The sequence below is a fragment of the Dromiciops gliroides genome, chromosome 4 (genome assembly GCF_019393635.1).
Source record: "Dromiciops gliroides isolate mDroGli1 chromosome 4, mDroGli1.pri, whole genome shotgun sequence".
Taxonomy (NCBI): Eukaryota; Metazoa; Chordata; class Mammalia; order Microbiotheria; family Microbiotheriidae; genus Dromiciops; species Dromiciops gliroides.
The window spans coordinates 30,590,459-30,608,392 of NC_057864.1; the positions used below are offsets into that span (position 1 = coordinate 30,590,459).

The 17,934-nt window shown below is 46.1% G+C and overlaps 1 protein-coding gene and 1 pseudogene across 2 annotated transcripts in view; one reads left to right on the forward strand and one right to left on the reverse strand.

Annotated features, from left to right (window-relative positions):
• The window catches only part of STIL (STIL centriolar assembly protein), a 43,106-nt gene that overhangs the window by 10,248 nt on the left and 14,924 nt on the right, over positions 1 to 17,934 (forward strand). The window contains exons 6-12 of one of the 2 annotated variants that reach the window (XM_043964792.1): positions 1,974 to 2,221; positions 5,495 to 5,578; positions 8,815 to 8,901; positions 11,700 to 11,850; positions 15,058 to 15,167; positions 16,073 to 16,190; positions 16,866 to 17,801. In XM_043964792.1, coding sequence (XP_043820727.1) covers positions 1,974 to 2,221; positions 5,495 to 5,578; positions 8,815 to 8,901; positions 11,700 to 11,850; positions 15,058 to 15,167; positions 16,073 to 16,190; positions 16,866 to 17,801 — 1,734 coding nt within the window. The remainder of the gene's footprint in view (positions 1 to 1,973; positions 2,222 to 5,494; positions 5,579 to 8,814; positions 8,902 to 11,699; positions 11,851 to 15,057; positions 15,168 to 16,072; positions 16,191 to 16,865; positions 17,802 to 17,934) is intronic. The other variant, XM_043964793.1, reaches the window with a different exon arrangement.
• LOC122726810 lies at positions 4,416 to 4,785 on the reverse strand (annotated as a pseudogene).

Genomic DNA, 17,934 nt, shown 5'->3' on the forward strand with positions numbered 1-17,934 from the left:
TTGTGTCAGAGATGATCTCCATCTCCTGGGTTGGCCCTGGGCTGGATGGTGAGCCTCTGCCCTTAGGGAGATGGCCCATCTCTGACTTGTCCCCAAGTGGCATCTGGGGAGAACTCTATGGTAAGAATTTGCCCTTCGTAGGTGTGTATTCTCAGTCATTGGTAATGTCCCTAAGGATGAGAGAGTGCCTGCCCTTCTTCCTGGAAGTGACTTTGTCTATGCTTGCTGCTTCTGTTTGTGTTGGTGTTGTTATTCCTCCCTCCCCCAGAGTGTAGCCTTCTCCAGGGCAGGGACTCCATTCCAGCTTGACAGACACACACTTATTCAGTGGCTGAGGGGAACTGAGCCATTGTCATGGAGGGGGACATTCCAGTCCACTTCACTGGGAAGGCCTGAAAAACAGAAGGCACATTTGGGAGGTGGCAAATAAGGCAAAGAGCCCGAAGGGGCTCCAGTGGTCAAGTGCAGTCTCCTATGGTGTATAAGGATGCCCCCCCATCCCGCCCCTTGCAGCATCCCTGACCAATGGTCTTCAAAACTCTGCTTGAACGTTGCATTAATGGGGAGCCCACTACCTCACTAGGTAGCAAATTATTATATTGAGCTAGAATCTGCTTCCCTGTAACTTGTATCCACTGATCCTGCTTCGGCCTTTGGGAACCACGCAGAGCAAGCCTTACTTGTGTTCCACTTGAGTGCTCTTCAGGGACTTGAAGAATATTGGGGCAGCTGGGTGGCTCAGTGGATAGAGCACTGACCCCATGTAGTGGGGGATGGGTTTGATCGATCAAATTGATCATGAGGCATCCCAAAGAATTACAAGAGTCTGCCTCAGTTTCCCAAGTTTTATCAGACTGTGATAAGCAAAGGGAGAACACCCAAGGAGTAAGGGAGAGGAAAAATGGTTACATTTATAGTGAGAAAAGTAGGTTATCTCCTCATCTTAATCTCCTCCTTAGGAAGGTTCATGTCCTAATTTGGACTTCCTGGGGTCCTAAGACTTCCTCCAAGGCGGGCATCTTCTTCCCTAGGGCTGTGTTTTTGGGATTTAAACATCATAAAGTGACCCTAAAGACACATTTGGCCTTTTCTGCACATGTTCATAAAGACATGCTTAAATATGTCAGACCCTAAGGGTCTCGTGCTTCTGATCTCTCTTTACTTTAAGATCTAGTTTCCAGGTGTCTTGTAATCTAGGAATATTAATAGCTATTAATGCTTAATGGGCCCTGGCTACCTTCCCTAAGCTTCTGTTGATGGTGCTGGTTGATTGTAACCCTCTGGTTACTCAGGTCTTAGTTTCTTTGTTAATCCTTTTGTCTACTTTTGATCAAATCTTAGGTTATCTGTTAACCCCTTTTAGCTAACAGATGGTTAGAGCTCAGGTCTTAAGTTAGAGCTCAGGTTTTAAGTGATCTGTTAACCCTTTTTTAGCCTTCTCCATCACCTGGAGTTAGAAGAACCTGAGTTCAAATCCAGCCTCAGACACTTAGTAGCTGTGTAACTCTGAACAAGTCACTTCACCTCAATTACTTCCCCCCCCCCAACTCCCCAAAATGCTGTTATCTCCCTCTTAAGTCTTCATTTCTCCAGGCATCATTTTCCCAGATCTTTCTCAATGAGAGCCATCTTTTTCTGACTACCTGCCAATATATCGGTCTTACTTAAAATGTGGTGTCCATGACTAAACCTGATTCTCCAGGTGTGGCCTGACTAGTTCGGAAGACACACAAATGGGAATATCTAGGGGAGATGTCAGTGCAATGTTTCTTAACTGCAATGTCTCTTGGTTACAAGGAAGAAATGATGGAGAATTGGGAGGTGGTAGGCCCCCAGTCCCTGGGTGCTTCCTGATCGTGCTGGGAGTCATCACTCCTAGCCAAGGCAGCTCCTAAGGGCGATGGGCCAATGGGCCCTTGTCACTCCTGCCAGGGCAGATGTTGACCAGACATTGATGGCGTCTTTCCCCATAGACTCTGCAGCAGCATTTGGGCAGCAAAGACACCCTGGACCTCTGCAAGCTGCTCCCCTTGAGAGCTCACGTCACTTCCAGGGAGCACCTAGACAACCTGCAGTTTGACTTTCACTGGTCAGCAGTGACTCCAGCCAGTTCTTTTCGATGCACACCTGTGAAGCCTCTCCCCATTATTCCAACAGCTCTGGCAAGAAACTTGAACAGTCACATGAATATTGCTCAAATTCAGGGGACCTGTAAGTGGGGGTGAGTAAGAACTATCTTCATCTGAAATGTTTGTATTGTGACAGGCTACCCAAGTAATGAACAATTTCCCTGTAGTCCAGGCAATGGTGAAAGGAGGCAAATGGAAATTAAGTCAATTTATACTGAGTTTGGGGCTTTTTAACAATTATGTATTTCATTTGTCCTTTAAGAAAAGTCAGGGAGTGGTAAAAGAATATTACATTTGCTTCCTAATAGACAACGTTCATATTCTGGAATTCATGGACCCAGTATTTGTAGGTGAAAGGAAGCTTGGAATCTGGTGCTGGCAGGCCCCTCTCAGAGGGTGGGAGGGAGATGAATGGACCAAAGAGCTAGAAGGATTCCCAGGTTCGTTCGTTTAGCCCTTAGCATCCAAAGAGATCTGCTGTTGATTGGTGTATTCAGAAGTGCTTGGCCTCGGCTGGCGGGTCCGTCAAGGCCTGTGGGCTCTTGGCACGCCTTTGAGTAAAACCAGCCCTGGCCCAAATCTGCAGGGCACCCATCTTAATGGCCAAGCTGACTTCCATGTTGGGCTTTACTTTGCTGAACTAGGTAGCCCCCCAGGGGCAGTGATGAGAACACCATCTGCTTGTGTCTTTTTATGTGAGTGACGCCATAAACAAACACTTGAAGTCCAGACCAGAACTGGGAAGGGATCATCTTGTTCCTTCCTTTCCCTCCCTGAACCTCCCCACTCTTTACAGAGGGAGAAGCTTCCTCCAACATAGCAGAAAGGGACCAGCCCCATGCGGCATTGTGCAGGGGTGTGAGCGGAGATTCAGACCCGAGTCCTCTCACTTCCAGCCTGGAGCTCTTTGTACTATTCCCCGTCAATCTGGCTCATCCTTGTCACCTGGATTTCTAAACCACGTTAATCTGATTGTTTGGGAAACCAAGAGAGGCAGGTAACGGGAAAACTATGAATAAGGCCCCATTTCCATGATATAGAAAGAAGGAACCGATTTAGATACATGAGAGCCATTACCCAATTTTTAAATGGTCTAAGAGACAACAGACAAATGTTTACAGAAAAAAATCCAAGCTCTCAAGACATATGAAAAAATGCTTCAAATCACTGTTATTAGAGAAGTGCAAATTAAAGCCTCTCTGGAGTTCTACCTCACACCTGTTGTGTTGGCAAAGTTGGCAAAAAAGAAAAATGACAAATGTTGAAGACACTACTAGAAAACAAGTATATATTAATGCCCTTTTGGTGAAACTGGATCCTTTTCCTTTGGTCTCTGGGATACAGACCTAATGGTGGTATTGCTGGATCAGAGAATATGCAGTTTTATAGCCCTTTGGGCATAATTCTTAATTGTTCTCCAGAATGGTTGGACCAATTCACAGCTCCACTAATGGTGTATTAGTATCCCTATTTTCCCAGATATATTCCACTGTTATGATATTGTGTTGTCTATGATACAAACTTAGAGGAATAGAGTGGCTTCTAAATATCTACAAGCAAAGCCTCAAAGAAAAGCACAGCTTGGATGTAAGTTCAACTAAAATTTCTGGAAGAAGTAAAACAAGAATTTTAAAAAAGAATTGAAGATTGATTTTATGAATGCAAGAAGAATGTTAAAAGAATTGGAAAACGGGGGCAGCTAGGTAGCGCAGTGGATAGAGCACCGGCCCTGGAGTCAGGAGGACCTGAGTTCAAATCCGGCCTCAGACACTTAACACTTACTAGCTGTGTGACCCTAGGCAAGTCACTCAACCCCAATTGCTTCGCCAAAAAAAAAAAAGAATTGGAAAAGAAATGAGAATTATGAAGGAAAGACTGGGGAAAGTTAAGAGGTTAGCACAAAAAGTATAAAACCACACCCAAGCAAAAGGAAGGGAATAAGTATAAAGTGCCTATTATGTGCCAGGCACTGTGCTAATAAGCACATTTTACAGCTGAGGAAACTAAGGCAGAGAGAGGTTAAATGACTTGCCCAGGGTTACATGGCTATTCAATGTCTGATGCTAGGCCTAGCTCTCTATCCACAGCTTCCTTGAAAATTAGGATATGAACTGAAATTAATGATTCCACAAGGTAAAAAAAAATATTTTAAAAAAAGAAAGCTAAAAGAAAAAAACTGAAGAAAATGTAGGGATCTAATATAAAAAAATAACCCGGGAAACAGATCAAGGAGAAATATTTTTTTTTCACATTTTAATTTTCTTTATTCAAAAAAACATATCTTTTTTATTTACTTTTTTGACTCTGTACCTGTGCCTTCAACACCTTCACAACAATTTTCTGCTCCTCAATCAGGAAAGCATGCCTGATCCTGTCATGGACACGTTTAGCACACATGGAGCCACCATAAGCCCTGCTGACATGCTTTTTTGGTCTTTGATAGCCTCATAAGAACTTTAGGTCTCACTGCACGAATACCTTGAAGTCTTCCTAGACACACACCACAGACTGATTTTGGTGCTTTTCCAACTTTCTTAGTATAAAGGTAAATAATTCTGTTACCTGGGGTTCGTGACAGCCGAGTTTTGTTGGAAGCTGTGTTGTAGGACAACCTACAGCAATATGTCAGACGCTGAACCATTTTTAATTTCTGTCGAGTCCGTCACCGGAAGAGGGAAGAGGAAGTGTCAAGGAGAAATAATTTAAGATTCATTACATTGCCTGAAAGTCGTGACCAAAACCAAAAACCTGGACAATTATATTTCAAGAAATCATTGGAAAAAATTGTTTGGATCTGTTAGAATCACAGGACAAAGTAAAAATAGGGAGAACCCATCGATCAATTCCTGAAAGGAGCCCCTACATGAAAATTCCCCAGAGCAGTGGGAGGAAAAGGCCCACACACAGGGACTCGGTGACAAAGGCCAAAGAGTCGGAAGCAGAGCTTGGAGAGCATCTGCTGGAAAGGACTGAAGGCCAGCTGGCCTGGGGCCCCTCCCCAAAGTGGGAGAAGGGGACTGTAGAGATGGAATGATATTCTAGGGCTAGAAGACAGATGAGGCGTGTTGGAAGGAGAGCTCAGAGAAAAAAGACTGGAAACAGCCAGAAAGAAAGAATTCAAGTACCAAGGATTCATAGTCAGGATCCCATAAGATTTAACAATATCACCTTTAGAGATCAGAGAACTTGGAAAACATGTGTCCGGACTCTGATCCGCTTACATCGTTCCTTGCTGGGTGGGTATTTTACACTCTCCCTTCTTGAAGTCTACAGTTTCTCTAGTAGGTAAAGCATCTTTACGATTAAAGGTACACACATCACGGTAGCTTCTGTTTAAAAATGAAATAACTGTTCTTCTCTTGAAGGTATCTTACAATGGATGAAACACGCAAGCTGTTACTGTTGCTTGAATCAGACCCCAAGGTCTATTCCCTGCCATTAGTTGGAATGTAAGTGTTGCATTATTTATGGAAAACATTTTTGCCAAAACACATGTAAGAAGCAGATGAACTTGCGGCAAAATAATGATTTGAGAAGTGCTTCTGACTGATTTAAAAGGAAACAAATAGCAACAGCTGGCCAAAAAGTTTTAGTTACTCTTTGGATCTGTGACATTTAAAATTTAATGTGTGGTCACCTATTTATTGTCCCTAGTGTAGGGAAAATTAGCCGGGGTTTCTAATATATTTGTTATTTAGAAATTAGAGGCTAATTCACCAATTTTGGACATTAAGCATTTATTAAAGTATGTTAGATATTAGTAAAGAGAGAACATGTACCTCTAAAAGATAGGAAAGCCTAGAGAAGAGAGAAAATGGGGAATCCTAGAGGGCTGCGTCTGCACTCATCCCGTTTCCAAGTCAAAGAGCTGGTCTCTGTGCAAGCTCGCTGAGGGCAGGAGCAGAGCCCACCCATGAACATTGTTAAAAGCTCATTGGCTGGGGGCAGCTAGGTGGCACAGTGGATAAAGCACTGGCCCTGGATTCAAGAGGACCTGAGTTCAAATCCGGTCTCAGACACTTACTGGCTGTGTGACCCTGGGCAAATCACTTAACCCCAGTTCCCCTGCAAAAAAAGAAAAAAAAATTATGGGGCAGCTAGGTGGCGCCATGGATAGAGCACCAGTCCTGGATTCAGGAGGACCTGAGTTCAAATCCAAGCTCAGACACTTGACACTTACTAGCTGTGTGACCCTGGGCAAGTCACTTAACCCCAACTGCCTCAACAAAAAGCTCATTGGCTAACATCACTCGAATCTATTGGTTCACTGGATTTGAGGGCAGTTTGGCAGTCATGCTAATGTCATAGCTCAGATCTTCTGGTGGGGACAAGGCTTTCAAGGTAGGTGTAGTTTTGGGGGCCCTGGAAGTCCCAAAACCTCTGTTAATAATTTTCTCACAGATCAGATGCCAAACCCATAGAGAGACATCCATAAGAGGTCACTCACTAATCATCCTGGGTTTTATATCGGGTCATTGTCATAGGGATATAGTCATTCAGGAAAGATTTACTGAGTACTCATGAGGACATGTTGCCAGCACCTGTGAGGGACACAGAGGAGTGTACAAGACACAGTCTTTGCTCTTGAGTTGATTTATTATCTAGTCCAAGAGAAAAATGAAAAGAGAAGTAGGGGAGACAACTGTGGTGTCAGTGGAAGAAGAGTGTAGAGGTTGGAGTCAGGGGACATGGGTTCAAATTCTGGCCCAACCACAAACTTTATCTCTCAAAGATGAAGTCTTTTAAGTCCCTAAAATATTAAGTCCCTCTCCTTTGAAAATATTTAAAAAATTATTATGAACTAGACAAATATCAACAAACATGAGCATTTCCAGACAAGGAAGAGCAGAAAAAGAGGATTGTATATGAAATTGTGAATCGATTATGTACAAGTTGGGTTTTTAAAAAGTATATATTAAAATTAACTTGGTAGTTCTGACACTACCCTGCTTGTCTGTGCCCCCTTCTGAACTTCTTTCTGCTCCCTTCTCCACAGTTTAAGACATTCCAATGATGCTTTTTCCCCCTTCTTTTGTTTTTGGAGAACTATCACTACTATTTTTCTCCTCTCTCCATAACTCTTCCTCCCCAAAACATCCTGTATACCTAAGTATCATCAAGCAAAACAAATTCCTATACTGGCCACGTCTGATAATATGTCTTTCCTTCTGCACCTTCCAGGCCAAAGGTGGGTCCTTGAATTGATCAAAGCTTAGGGCTTTCAAAGTTGTTTTCTTTTACAGTCTTGTAGTCAATGTAGGAATTGTTCTGCTCACTTTACTCCCAGTCAGTTCATACAAGAATTCCCAGGTTTCTCTGTTGTAGCCCAATAATATTCCATCTCATTCATAGACCGTAACTTGTTTGGCCATCCCTGAGTAGATGGGCTACCCTTAGTTACAGCAAGCAGAGCTGGATAATCTCATTGGAGGAGACAGTTCCAAGGTCCCTCCAGAGCGACTGCATCACCAGTGAACCCCTGGACCTGTTTGCCCATAGCCCCTGTGACCCAGCTCCTAAGTGAGGATGACATTTGCACCCCAGACCTCCCTTTGTAAGCCATAATGCAATGGAGAAAAGTGAATGGTGGGGCAGCTAGGTGGTGCAGTGGATAAAGCACCAACCCTGGATTCAGGAGAACCTCAGTTCAAATCCAGCCTTAGACACTTAACACTTACTAGCTATGTGACCCTGGGTAAGGCACTTAACCCTCATCGCCCTGCCCCCCCCCCCCCGAAAAAAAAAAAAGAAAAGTGAATGGCTATTATACTGCTACCTGTAACTAAGGACCAGCTCAGTTCTAGCTGGGAGCCTCTCTGCCTTTTGTAAAGGTAGCAGTTACTGTGGAATGTAACTGAGGAGGAAACTTTGAAGAAAAGGTGGGCCTTGATCTTTGCCCTGAAGGATTTGACTGGTTCAAGTCAGCACAGGGGAGGGTGGGGGAGTGCAAAGGAATGAGCAGAGTGATTGAGGTAGGACTGGAAAGAGGCATTTGGGGCTGGGGTCTGTGCACAGCTGCGCCCCCTGGTGGCCCCTGTGACAGCTCCAAGTTGTTGATGCCTGCATTCATCTGCTGTAGAAGGCTTTAAAACTCATTCACAAGGTCAGACCTAAATCTGGGCTGGTAATGTCCCATTTCTCTAGTTTAGCAGTTTCTTCCCCCTCTGGTCCTTGCAGGTGGTGGCCATTAGGGGCTCCAGACACAGGCCCCCTGCATCTTCCCTCCTTCTTTCATCATCAGAATAAGGTTCCAATATTTCCTTGTTCTGAGGACCCAGTGGGTCTTCACTACTTTAGGGATCTGTGATTTTGTGGCTTGGGGCTATGGGAGTGAGGTGGGGGAGGGGGTTTGAGAATGTCTGTGACCAAAGAATGCATCCCTAGGCAGTCAGAGTGGTAAAGGCCGACAGATATGGGGCCCTCATATGTCAGGAGTGTGGTTTTTAATTATTTTTACTCTTTTGTATTTGTGTGTGTGTGTGTGTGTGTGTGTGTGTGTGAGTGTGTGTGAGTGAGAGAGAGAGAGAGGTCCTTCCCCCACCCCCCTCCCTGATTGTAAACACCACAAAGGAAGGGGGACTGTGGCTTATTTGTGTCCCTAGGTGCCTAGCACAGTGCCTTTGGGCATAATAAATGTTTGTTGTGCCTTATAGGGATTCATTTTTTTTCCTTTCCCCCTTTGCAGTTGGCTGTCTGGCATCACTCACATCTATAGCCCCCGGGTGTGGGCGTATTGCTTGCGCTATGTGTTCAGTGCTGCAATTCAAGAAAGGTAAGTGAGGCTTTTCCTGAGATTTGACTTTAACCACCAAATATTTATAGACAGAATCTGTATTGGAAGTGACCTTTGATAATCGGGTCCACCCTGGACCTGAGCAGGGTTGCTCCCTTCATACAAAACTGGTACCCAAAGTCTTAATTCACATCTTGTCCTGTTCTTCAATCTGACACATTAATAACATGTTAAAGAAAGTCAGGAGAGAAGTTATTGATCTTCTTGTAACTAAAGCTTTGGCTTATGTATTGGAACCAGGTGTCACATCTTTCATGCAGTTGTGGGATGGCAAAGAGGTGGGTCTGTTGTAGAACATCATTTGCCAAAGCCTGCAGGGGCCCTTCTCAGACCCTCATCCAGCATGCCCTTGATGCGGGCTTGTTGGCAAAGAGGTCGTGCTTGCTGACTAGTCACTTTGTAGATGCTTAGTCTCTTTGCAGTGGACCATTGATTTTCTTTCTTTCTTTCTTTCTTTCTTTCTTTCTTTCTTTCTTTCTTTCTTTCTTTCTTTTTTTTTTTTTTTTTTTGTGGAGCAGTGAGGGTTAAGTGACTTGCCCAGGGTCATATAGCTAGTGTCAAGTGTCTTGAGGCTGGATTTGAACTCAGGTCCTCCTGAATCCAAGGCCAGTGCTTTATCCACTGTGCCACCTAGCTGCCCCTGGACTATTGATTTCCTTTTTTTTTCTTTTTCTTTTTCTTTCTTTTTTTTGGTGAGGCAATTGGGACTGAGTGACTTGCCCAGGGTCACACAGCTAGTAAGTGTTCAAGTGTCTGAGGCCAGAACTGAACCCAGGTACTCCTGACTCCAGGGCCAGTGCTCTATCCACTGCGCCACCTAGCTGCCCCAGGACCATTGATTTTCACTGATTAAACTCCATTCGAAATTATTATTGGTCAATGTCCATGTCCTTTCTTCCATTCATTTTCTAATTTTTGGCACCAATAACTTATTTAAATTGTTCCAGATAGAGTTGTTTTAGTTCCACACAAAATCATCTTGTTTTTGTTTTTCTAATTTTCTCTCAGTTTTTATCAACAAGTTAACCATGTAACTACAGAGATAAGTGATTCAGGAATGAGTTGTCTCCCTACCTGTTGATATATCACTTTGGGGTTTTTTGTTTGTGTGAGATGTTAATCAGTGTTTGCCATGTCCAACACCTTCCAATTCACTTCTTTTTTTCCCAATTAAGTTAATATTTTTGGTTCCATTTTAAGTTGCAAACTGTTCCTCCCCCCGCCAAGAGGCCATCATTTGCCATGGCCAGGGGACACTGAGAGGCCAGGCTGTTAGTGATTTCTGGACATAGCCAGGATGGTCTTTTGGAATGCACTTAGTCGGCTGCTAGGAGCATCCATTGATTCAATTTCACATTTGCCTCATATGTATCCTGTTATGTGGCACAGAGGCCATCTGAGGATGTCCTAAGTTTTTTTTTTTTACATATAAGGTATTTTATTTTTTCCGTTACATGTAAAGATAGTTCTCAACTTTTGTTTATACAAGCTTTACAATTTCAGATTTTTCTTCCTCCCTTCCCTCCCCCCTCCCCTAGTCAGCAGGTAATCTGATATAGGTTATATCTATATATCTATATACATATCTATATATATATATATATATACACATATATATATACACATAATAACATTAATCCTATTTCTGCATTAACCCTGTTACAAGAGAAAAAATCAGAGCAGTGATGCAAAACCTCAAAATAGAAAAAAAAAAAAAACAGCACCCAAAACAAATGTCCTAAGTTAAAATGCTTCCATTACAGATAACTGTGTGAGAAAAACTTGGGGAATTTAGTGGACTTAAGAGACTGATTGTAAACAATTGATCCACCAAGGCAACCACTGAAGCTCATGTGGTCTGATGCCAGTTGAAAAGAGCTAGAATTGGGGCAGCTAGGTGGCGCAGTGGATAGAGCACTGACCCTGGAGTCAGGAGGACCTGAGTTCAAATCCAGACTCAGACACTTAGCTGTGTGACCCTGGGCAAGTCACTTAACCCCAATTGCCTCACTAAAAAAAAAAAAAAGAAAAGAGCCAGAATTCCCAGAACAAGGGAGGTGCCAGTACCCCCATCCCCTGCCCTGCTCAGACCCCAGCTGGGTGGGGTGGGAGGGCGAGACCCTGCTTTTCAGGAAGCTAGGAGAGGGCCATGAGAGATAGGATGAGGTTGAGTGTAAGCGAAAGCCCCCTAACCCGCTTAGCCCAAAATGTGCCTGAAGGATCTTTGGTTCGTCAGTTTGTGGGATTTGGGAGCTGCGAAAGCCCTTAGAAATAGCTTAATCCCTCTCATTTTACAGATGAAGGAGCTGAGGCTGCAAGAGGCTTTAAAAGTCATTTTTATGTTCTTTTAATCACTTTGTTACTAGAAATAAGGAGATTCAGAATAACTTGTAATTAGTTACGTGAATGCTATTTCTTCTTCAGCATCATCATCCTCACAGACCACGGTTCTTACTAGGTAGAAAAACATTCGAATTATGGGTAGTTTTCTTGGGGTATGTGGTATTTGGGGTGTTTATGTCCATGGATGCCCAATAGGCCAAAAAAGGCAAGCTTCAGACCGGGCATTTAAAACAACTTTAAGTTGCTGTTATTTACATATTTTAAATGGTCTAGTGAATAATGTTGGTTGAGTAGTACATCAGTCACGAATGTAATAAGTAGACAAAAATCCACTTTGAGCTTTAATTGATGACAGTGTTCAATCAGTCTTCTTAATTGGGTAACTGCTTTAAGTGTACTAAATTCATCCTAATCCCGTGGCGTGTCATTTGCAGGGTTTTTTCCGAATCTGGGAGTTTTGTCATTATTCTCTATTCCCTGACACACAAGGAGCCTGAGTTTTATGAGTGTGTTCTCCAAAGTGGCCCGGGAAGTGATCTCCGCTTTCAGCTACTAACTAACAAGGAAACCTCACATCTTTTCAAAGTAAGTGGTTTGGTTACTTACCATTGTTGCTGTTCAGTCAGGGTTTTCTTCTTCTTCTTCTTTTTTTTTTTTTTTAGTGAGGCAGTTGGGGTTGTGACTTGCTCAGGGTCACACAGCTAGTAAGTGTTAAGTGTCTGAGGCTGGATTTGAACTCAGGTCCTCCTGACTCCAGGGCTGGTGCTCTATCCACTGTGCCATCTAGCTGCCCCCAGGATTTTCTTGACAGAGAAGCTGGAGGGGCTTGCCATTTCCTTCTCCAGCTCATTTGACAGATGAGGAAACTGAGCCAAATGAGGTTAAGTGACTTGTCCAGGGTCACCATGTTACTCAGTATTTATGGTAGCAGTTAGCAGCCCAGAATTGAGGGTTTGGCCTTTTAGAAATATCTTTGGTGTTATATTGGTATCCTTGGCCATTAAGGGTTACCTCCATGTCCACTTAAAATAGTCTTAATAGCTTCTTCAGGGAGGTGGCTGAGGCCAGAAGGAAGCATCACTGGGGCTGCTCCCCATAGACCCTTGGCTTGGCTTTTCTAAAAAACAGGCCTGGGACACATGTATGTCTGTGGAGAGGACAAGAGGAGGACAGGCTGTGGGCCTTTACTGCCTGCCATTCTCCTGCTTTGACATGTTAGAATGTTTTCTCTCATATTGAAGGAATTGAGGGTTGTTTTTTCACTTGGGTCAGTGTGTGACTTTGCATAATTTAAACCCACACAACCAAAGCACTGTCTGGTTAGAGCCTGCATAGAAGAACAGCTAGGAGACGTGGACAAGATGGCGGTGGCTGCCCCACAGAGAAAGGCTGCCCAGTTCCCCCATCTCTAGTTTAGCAAACACCCGGAATTGGCCCCCAAAGCAACGAGAAGCTGCAGCAAGTGACTTCTTGGACCCTAACATTGCACAGAAAGTCAGAAAGCAATCCATGGGAAATAGGAAAGGGGGCCACTAGCAAATCCCTGCCAGCGGGAGCAAGCAAGCCCATGGGGTCCTATCATCACTGGGGAAGGCCCAGAGCTCTCAGAGTGGAGGGTTCTGCCGAGAGAGCCCTGGGGTGTATGTAAACCAGTAATGGAACTGTTGGGAACTGGCAGCTACTGCCACAAGGCCTGGTTAGGCGAGGGCCTGACACACTGTCCTAAGACGCCTTAGAAATTCCTAAAGATCCAGTGTTTGGAATCTCAAGGATCCCGTGGGGCCCAACCTGAGGAGGTGAAAGGCCTGGGGGACCCAAGGTAGGACTGAGCAGGGTCGATGGCCCACCCAAAAGCATAGGAGGGGTAGGGGCTGGCCGAGGCCCAAAGCTCCAGGTCCAGAACTGATGCTTGTGAGATGCGTGACTCCAAGCAGACCCGGTCCAGCAAAAAGAAGCCTCAGAACAAGTAGAGACACAAAAGGAAATGTGATCTTCCACAAGGAACAAACGGATCCCTGGACGGGAGGAAAGCAAGAGACAGAGAGGAGAGACTTGGCGTCACTCAGCAAGAAAAGAACGTGGTGAATATTACCCAAGGCTAGGACTCCTGGGAAACAGGGCCAGATCCGCCAGAGATAGTGATTCTGCAAAGTGGCGAGAAAGAAATACGGCCCCAAAATCCAAAGGCTGAAAACTGACGACAAGACCTGACCTGGGAGGCTGAGGAAGGAGAGGGAACTTTAAAGTTGTCAGGCTTCCCGAAAGCAGCTGTGGCTTTAAAAAAGGCTGGACACTTGCACAGGAATTCAGGCGTCACGGAGCTCATGGGCAAGGTGAAGGTAGGAAATGCACACACATGCACACACGCAACACATACTTAGTGCACACAAGTACACACCATGTACACATCAGTGCACACACTCAGCACACACATGGACACACCACACTCATATATGCAGTGCATACATATGCTCAGTGTACACGTGTATACAGACGTGTACACACATACACTCTAACCCTTTGCGGTCTCACTTCTGACCTCATCCATCACTCAGCTGAAGCCTCCATGTTCAGAGTTACCCGTGGCCTCTTCCCAGTGGTCCTCCTTGACTTCTGTGCAGCCTTCAGCACTGTTGGCCGCCCTCTCCTTGAAGATAAGAAATGGTCGTGCTTACTCAGGTCGGGTCAGTCCTTCTCCCTTTTCCCTTAACTCCTCTGCTCTTGAAGTTGGGTAACAGAGCATTTATTAAGCTCTTAATGTGTGCCAAACACTCGACTTAGCTCATCAGAGATTTCAAAGAAGAGAAAGCCAGACAGGCCCTGCCCTCAGCAAGGGCACCCTCCAACTGGAGGGGACAATATGTTCATGAAAGCTGAGTGGCAGGGCAGGTGGGAGTCTCAGAGGTCTGGCAGCCAGAGTGCCAGAAGACAAGGCCCAAGTCTCCTGAGGTTGTGCCAGGTGGTTCACTGACAGTGCGGATGCCTCACTGAACATCAAGGCCAGAAGGAGCCTAGGATGGAACAGAGGGGCATCTGGAAGAGACTGGGGGCCTTCGTTTCCCTGGGACAAAGAGAGCCGAGGAGCCTTTTCCTGTCAGAGAAAAGCTCATTTTTATTCTGGTCAGATCTAAAAGTAAGCAGCGCTGAGGCCAGGTTTGGGCCCCTACTTTCAGAGGCTGGAGGGCAGGACCAGGAGCTAAAAATAGCCAAGATGACCGACACATCCTGGGAATAACCCTTGGCAGCAGAGGAGGGCCATCACTGTTGAGTCTCATCTGGCCTACTCAGGGAGGGCATGCTCAGGGCTGTTTGCTTACCCTGAACTGGTACATTTAGAAAAGGCTTGGACCCCCTCTGTCTACTCAGTATGGATCCCCACGTACCCCCTCTAACCTGTCTCCCAAATCATACTCTCTGTCCTCTCTCTCCTCTTCATGCTCCTCTTCCTCCCCTCTCCTCCCCTCCCCTATCCTCTCTTTTCCTCTCCCTGTCTCTGAGTTTCTTTGTCTCCTCTCCCCCTCTCTCTCTGTCGATGTCTCTCTTCTCTTATTTCTGGGTGGCAGGTACATGGCCACTTTTGGTTTCTCAGAGCCAGACCAAGCCTGGCACTCAAGGGTGGTGGTGAAGCAGGAACACTTGTCTCCTTGTCTCCTTTTTATGGGAGCAGCGCCCCACACAGTCAGTCATCTGTGCCACCCAGAAAGCCTATACTTAGGAGACGTGTGAGTATGATAGAGTTTCTCTTCCTCGGGATGCAGAATTGAACTAACACCTGTGACTTTTCCATTTCAGAATGTTGAACCTTCCCAGAAGAGCTCTCTCCAGTTTGAACTGAGCTCAGAAAACCCAAGTGCGGAAGCAGCCTTCTTTAACCAAGTGTCCAGGAATCATGCCATGAAGAGGTAAGGGAGGGTTTTTTGGTTACCATGAGATTAAGATTTCCTAATGAAAAGTTAAACCCCTAAATACCCAATATTTGCTTAAACATTTCTGATGAAAACGCCCCCATCACCTTGGAGCTATTGATGTGTGTTTCATCGACACCTGTGCGTGTGATAGAACAGAGGCTCCCTGAGGGCAGGCATCTGTGTCTTTGTGTCTGTGTCCTCAGACCCTAGCCCTCAGAAACTAAGGAACTGCTCAGTCGTGGATGCATGGACGGACTGATCGATCTGCTTTGGAATGGGCCTTGCTTATGGGAGTGCACATCAAGGAATGCTTCTTAACCAAACTTTGTAGCAGTCCCCATTCCTACAGTGCTCTCAAGTTAACAAAGCCCTTTCCTCACAACAGACTTGTGTGTAGGGGTTCATGGCTCTGTTTTATGGATAAGGAGAGTGAGGCTCAAACAGGTCGGGTGACTCACCCATGGTCACACAGCCAGTATGAGTTAGAGCTGGGATTCGAACCCAGGTTCATGTCAGTCTCAGTCCAAGTGCCAGGTCCTTTCCACTACATTTAGTATTTAGTATTAAATCTATTCTTTCAGTTTGACCAGGAAATTAAGGGTTGGTTGCCTTTTGCCTTTCTTTGAATGTACCTAGCAAAGTGCCTGGCCTATAGTCAGTGCCTAATAAGAGCTTGCTGATGTGACCTCTTTAGCAGGCTCTGGAAGGTCTAGGAAGGCCTCTTTCCAGTTCTTGGAACATGCCTGGTCCTACCCCTGGTACTAAGGCCCCATAGTACTGCCCTACTATGGTGACCGGTCATCAGAGGGGATTTGTCCCTGCTTGTGTGATTGGTCTCACCTCTGGAGACATGACGTCCCATGTATTGCTGATTGTTCTTTTTCATTTCCTACCACCAGGGCTTCCCAGAAGGTATCCCCAGGACAGCAGCTCTCTGTAAGCGACCACGATTCTGGCGTGGAAGATGAAGATTTGTCACCAAGACCAGTCCCTAATCCTCACCCAGTGAGTCAGAAGGTATTCTTGCCAGGCTGTGGTCTTGGGCTTCCACTTGGAGCCAGCCATCCTCTCTGGAAAGTTATTGCCCAGAGGACATTAAAGAGGGGTCTAGGTCTTTGTAAGGGCAAATGCTTTAAGGTGTGTCCCCATCACCTCCTGATGTCATTGCTTCCACTCCCCTTGGAAGCAGGACTTCAGGCTTGTGTGACCTTGGACAGGTCACAGCCTCTGTGCACCTCAGCTCCCTCATCTATAAAATGGGAATGGTAATACTTGTCCTAACCATGTCATCTGGTTCTTTGAGGAAAACACCCTTAGAAGAACTACAAAATTGGAAGCTGGTCAAGTCAGAGAAGTGGGATAGGTTCTTTTAGGGGAAGGCGGTGGGGCAAGGGCATCGATGCTGGCATGACATTTAGATTAAATTACTCCAATGAGAGGCTGGTTTTGTTTCCGCCTTCTCGACAGCATTGAGGCCACCAGAGGGGCGGGCAGCCACTGTCTCGGCCTTGATGAAGGTGGGCCTGGTGCCCAGTGATCCTGTCCTGAGTGAGGGCAGGCAGTGAAGGGCCATTCATTTTAATCATGCTAACCTCTGGCCCCTTGAAGCTGTGTAGCTTAGCTGCTGTCTCTGAGTAAAGTGATTAATTCTGTCTCCACTCCTCCTGCCCCATCCCCCTTTTATATTCCCAGGTATCTACCATCCATCCTTCAGTTCCCGAGCTCTCTCTAGTTTTGGACGGCAGTTTTACAGACTCAAGCCCACCGCCCAATGATAGGAAAATGGCGAATCGCAAACCCAGCCCTTCATTTATGCAGTATTCGGGACAGATGTACTCATTCCCTCAGCACTGTGAGGGGCCACAGGAAGCTGAGGAACTTCTGGGGAGGCTTCCGAGTCACCCAGGCCCCGGAGCCCCTTCGTGGAAGGCACTCGGAGAAAAGCCGTCGCCTCCGCCCAGACAAACCGGCCCCCAACCCGGGAATCCTGCAGGGCCGCTCTGCTCCTCTCCCCCGGCTCTCCCAGGGCTTCCTAAGCCATTGTCTCCTGAGGCTTCAGGGCATAAGCCAAAGCAGGACAGAGACGGCCGGCAAGGGGCCCTGCCCGCAGCATGCCCTTCTCCACAGTGGCTCCCCCATGGCTTTGCTCTTTCACCCCAGAATTTTGGCAGACCCACGGAGCTTCAGGTGCCTGCCCCCCCAGCCCCCTCTTACTGCCCCAGCAGCGTTTGCAGCTGCTGTCAGCACCATGGACATGTGCAGTACGGTCCAGTAAATGTGTGGTCGGGGATCCATAAGCACGTGCCCTTTCAGGAAGGCCAGGCCAATGCTTTTCAGGATGGCGCCTACCCCTTTCATCTGAACGCCTGTCCAGCCGTGTGCCACAATCCAGCAAGTTCTTCAGGCAGCCCTGGGATCTTGCGACAGCCAGGGAGCATGGGAACTTGTAGCGCTTTAGACCTATCCCCTGTGGGCAGACTTGCCCCCTCGTCCGGCAGTCCACAGCCTTGCCCAATGTGCATGTCCACCCCCAAGGTGCAAGCTGATGACGGAATGATGGGCCTCTCTCCAGACGCCTACCGCTTACTGAAAGAGCAGGACCGACAGCTGAAGCTCCTGCAGGCTCAGGTGGGTTTGGTGTCACTATGATTAGCTTCTCTAGAAAGGGGCCGCATGCTGTCCTTCGGTGCTTGTGTGCTTGTTTCCAAGGTGCACCAAACTCTGGCCTTGCTTGAAAGAGTCTGGGCAACTGAAGGGGAAA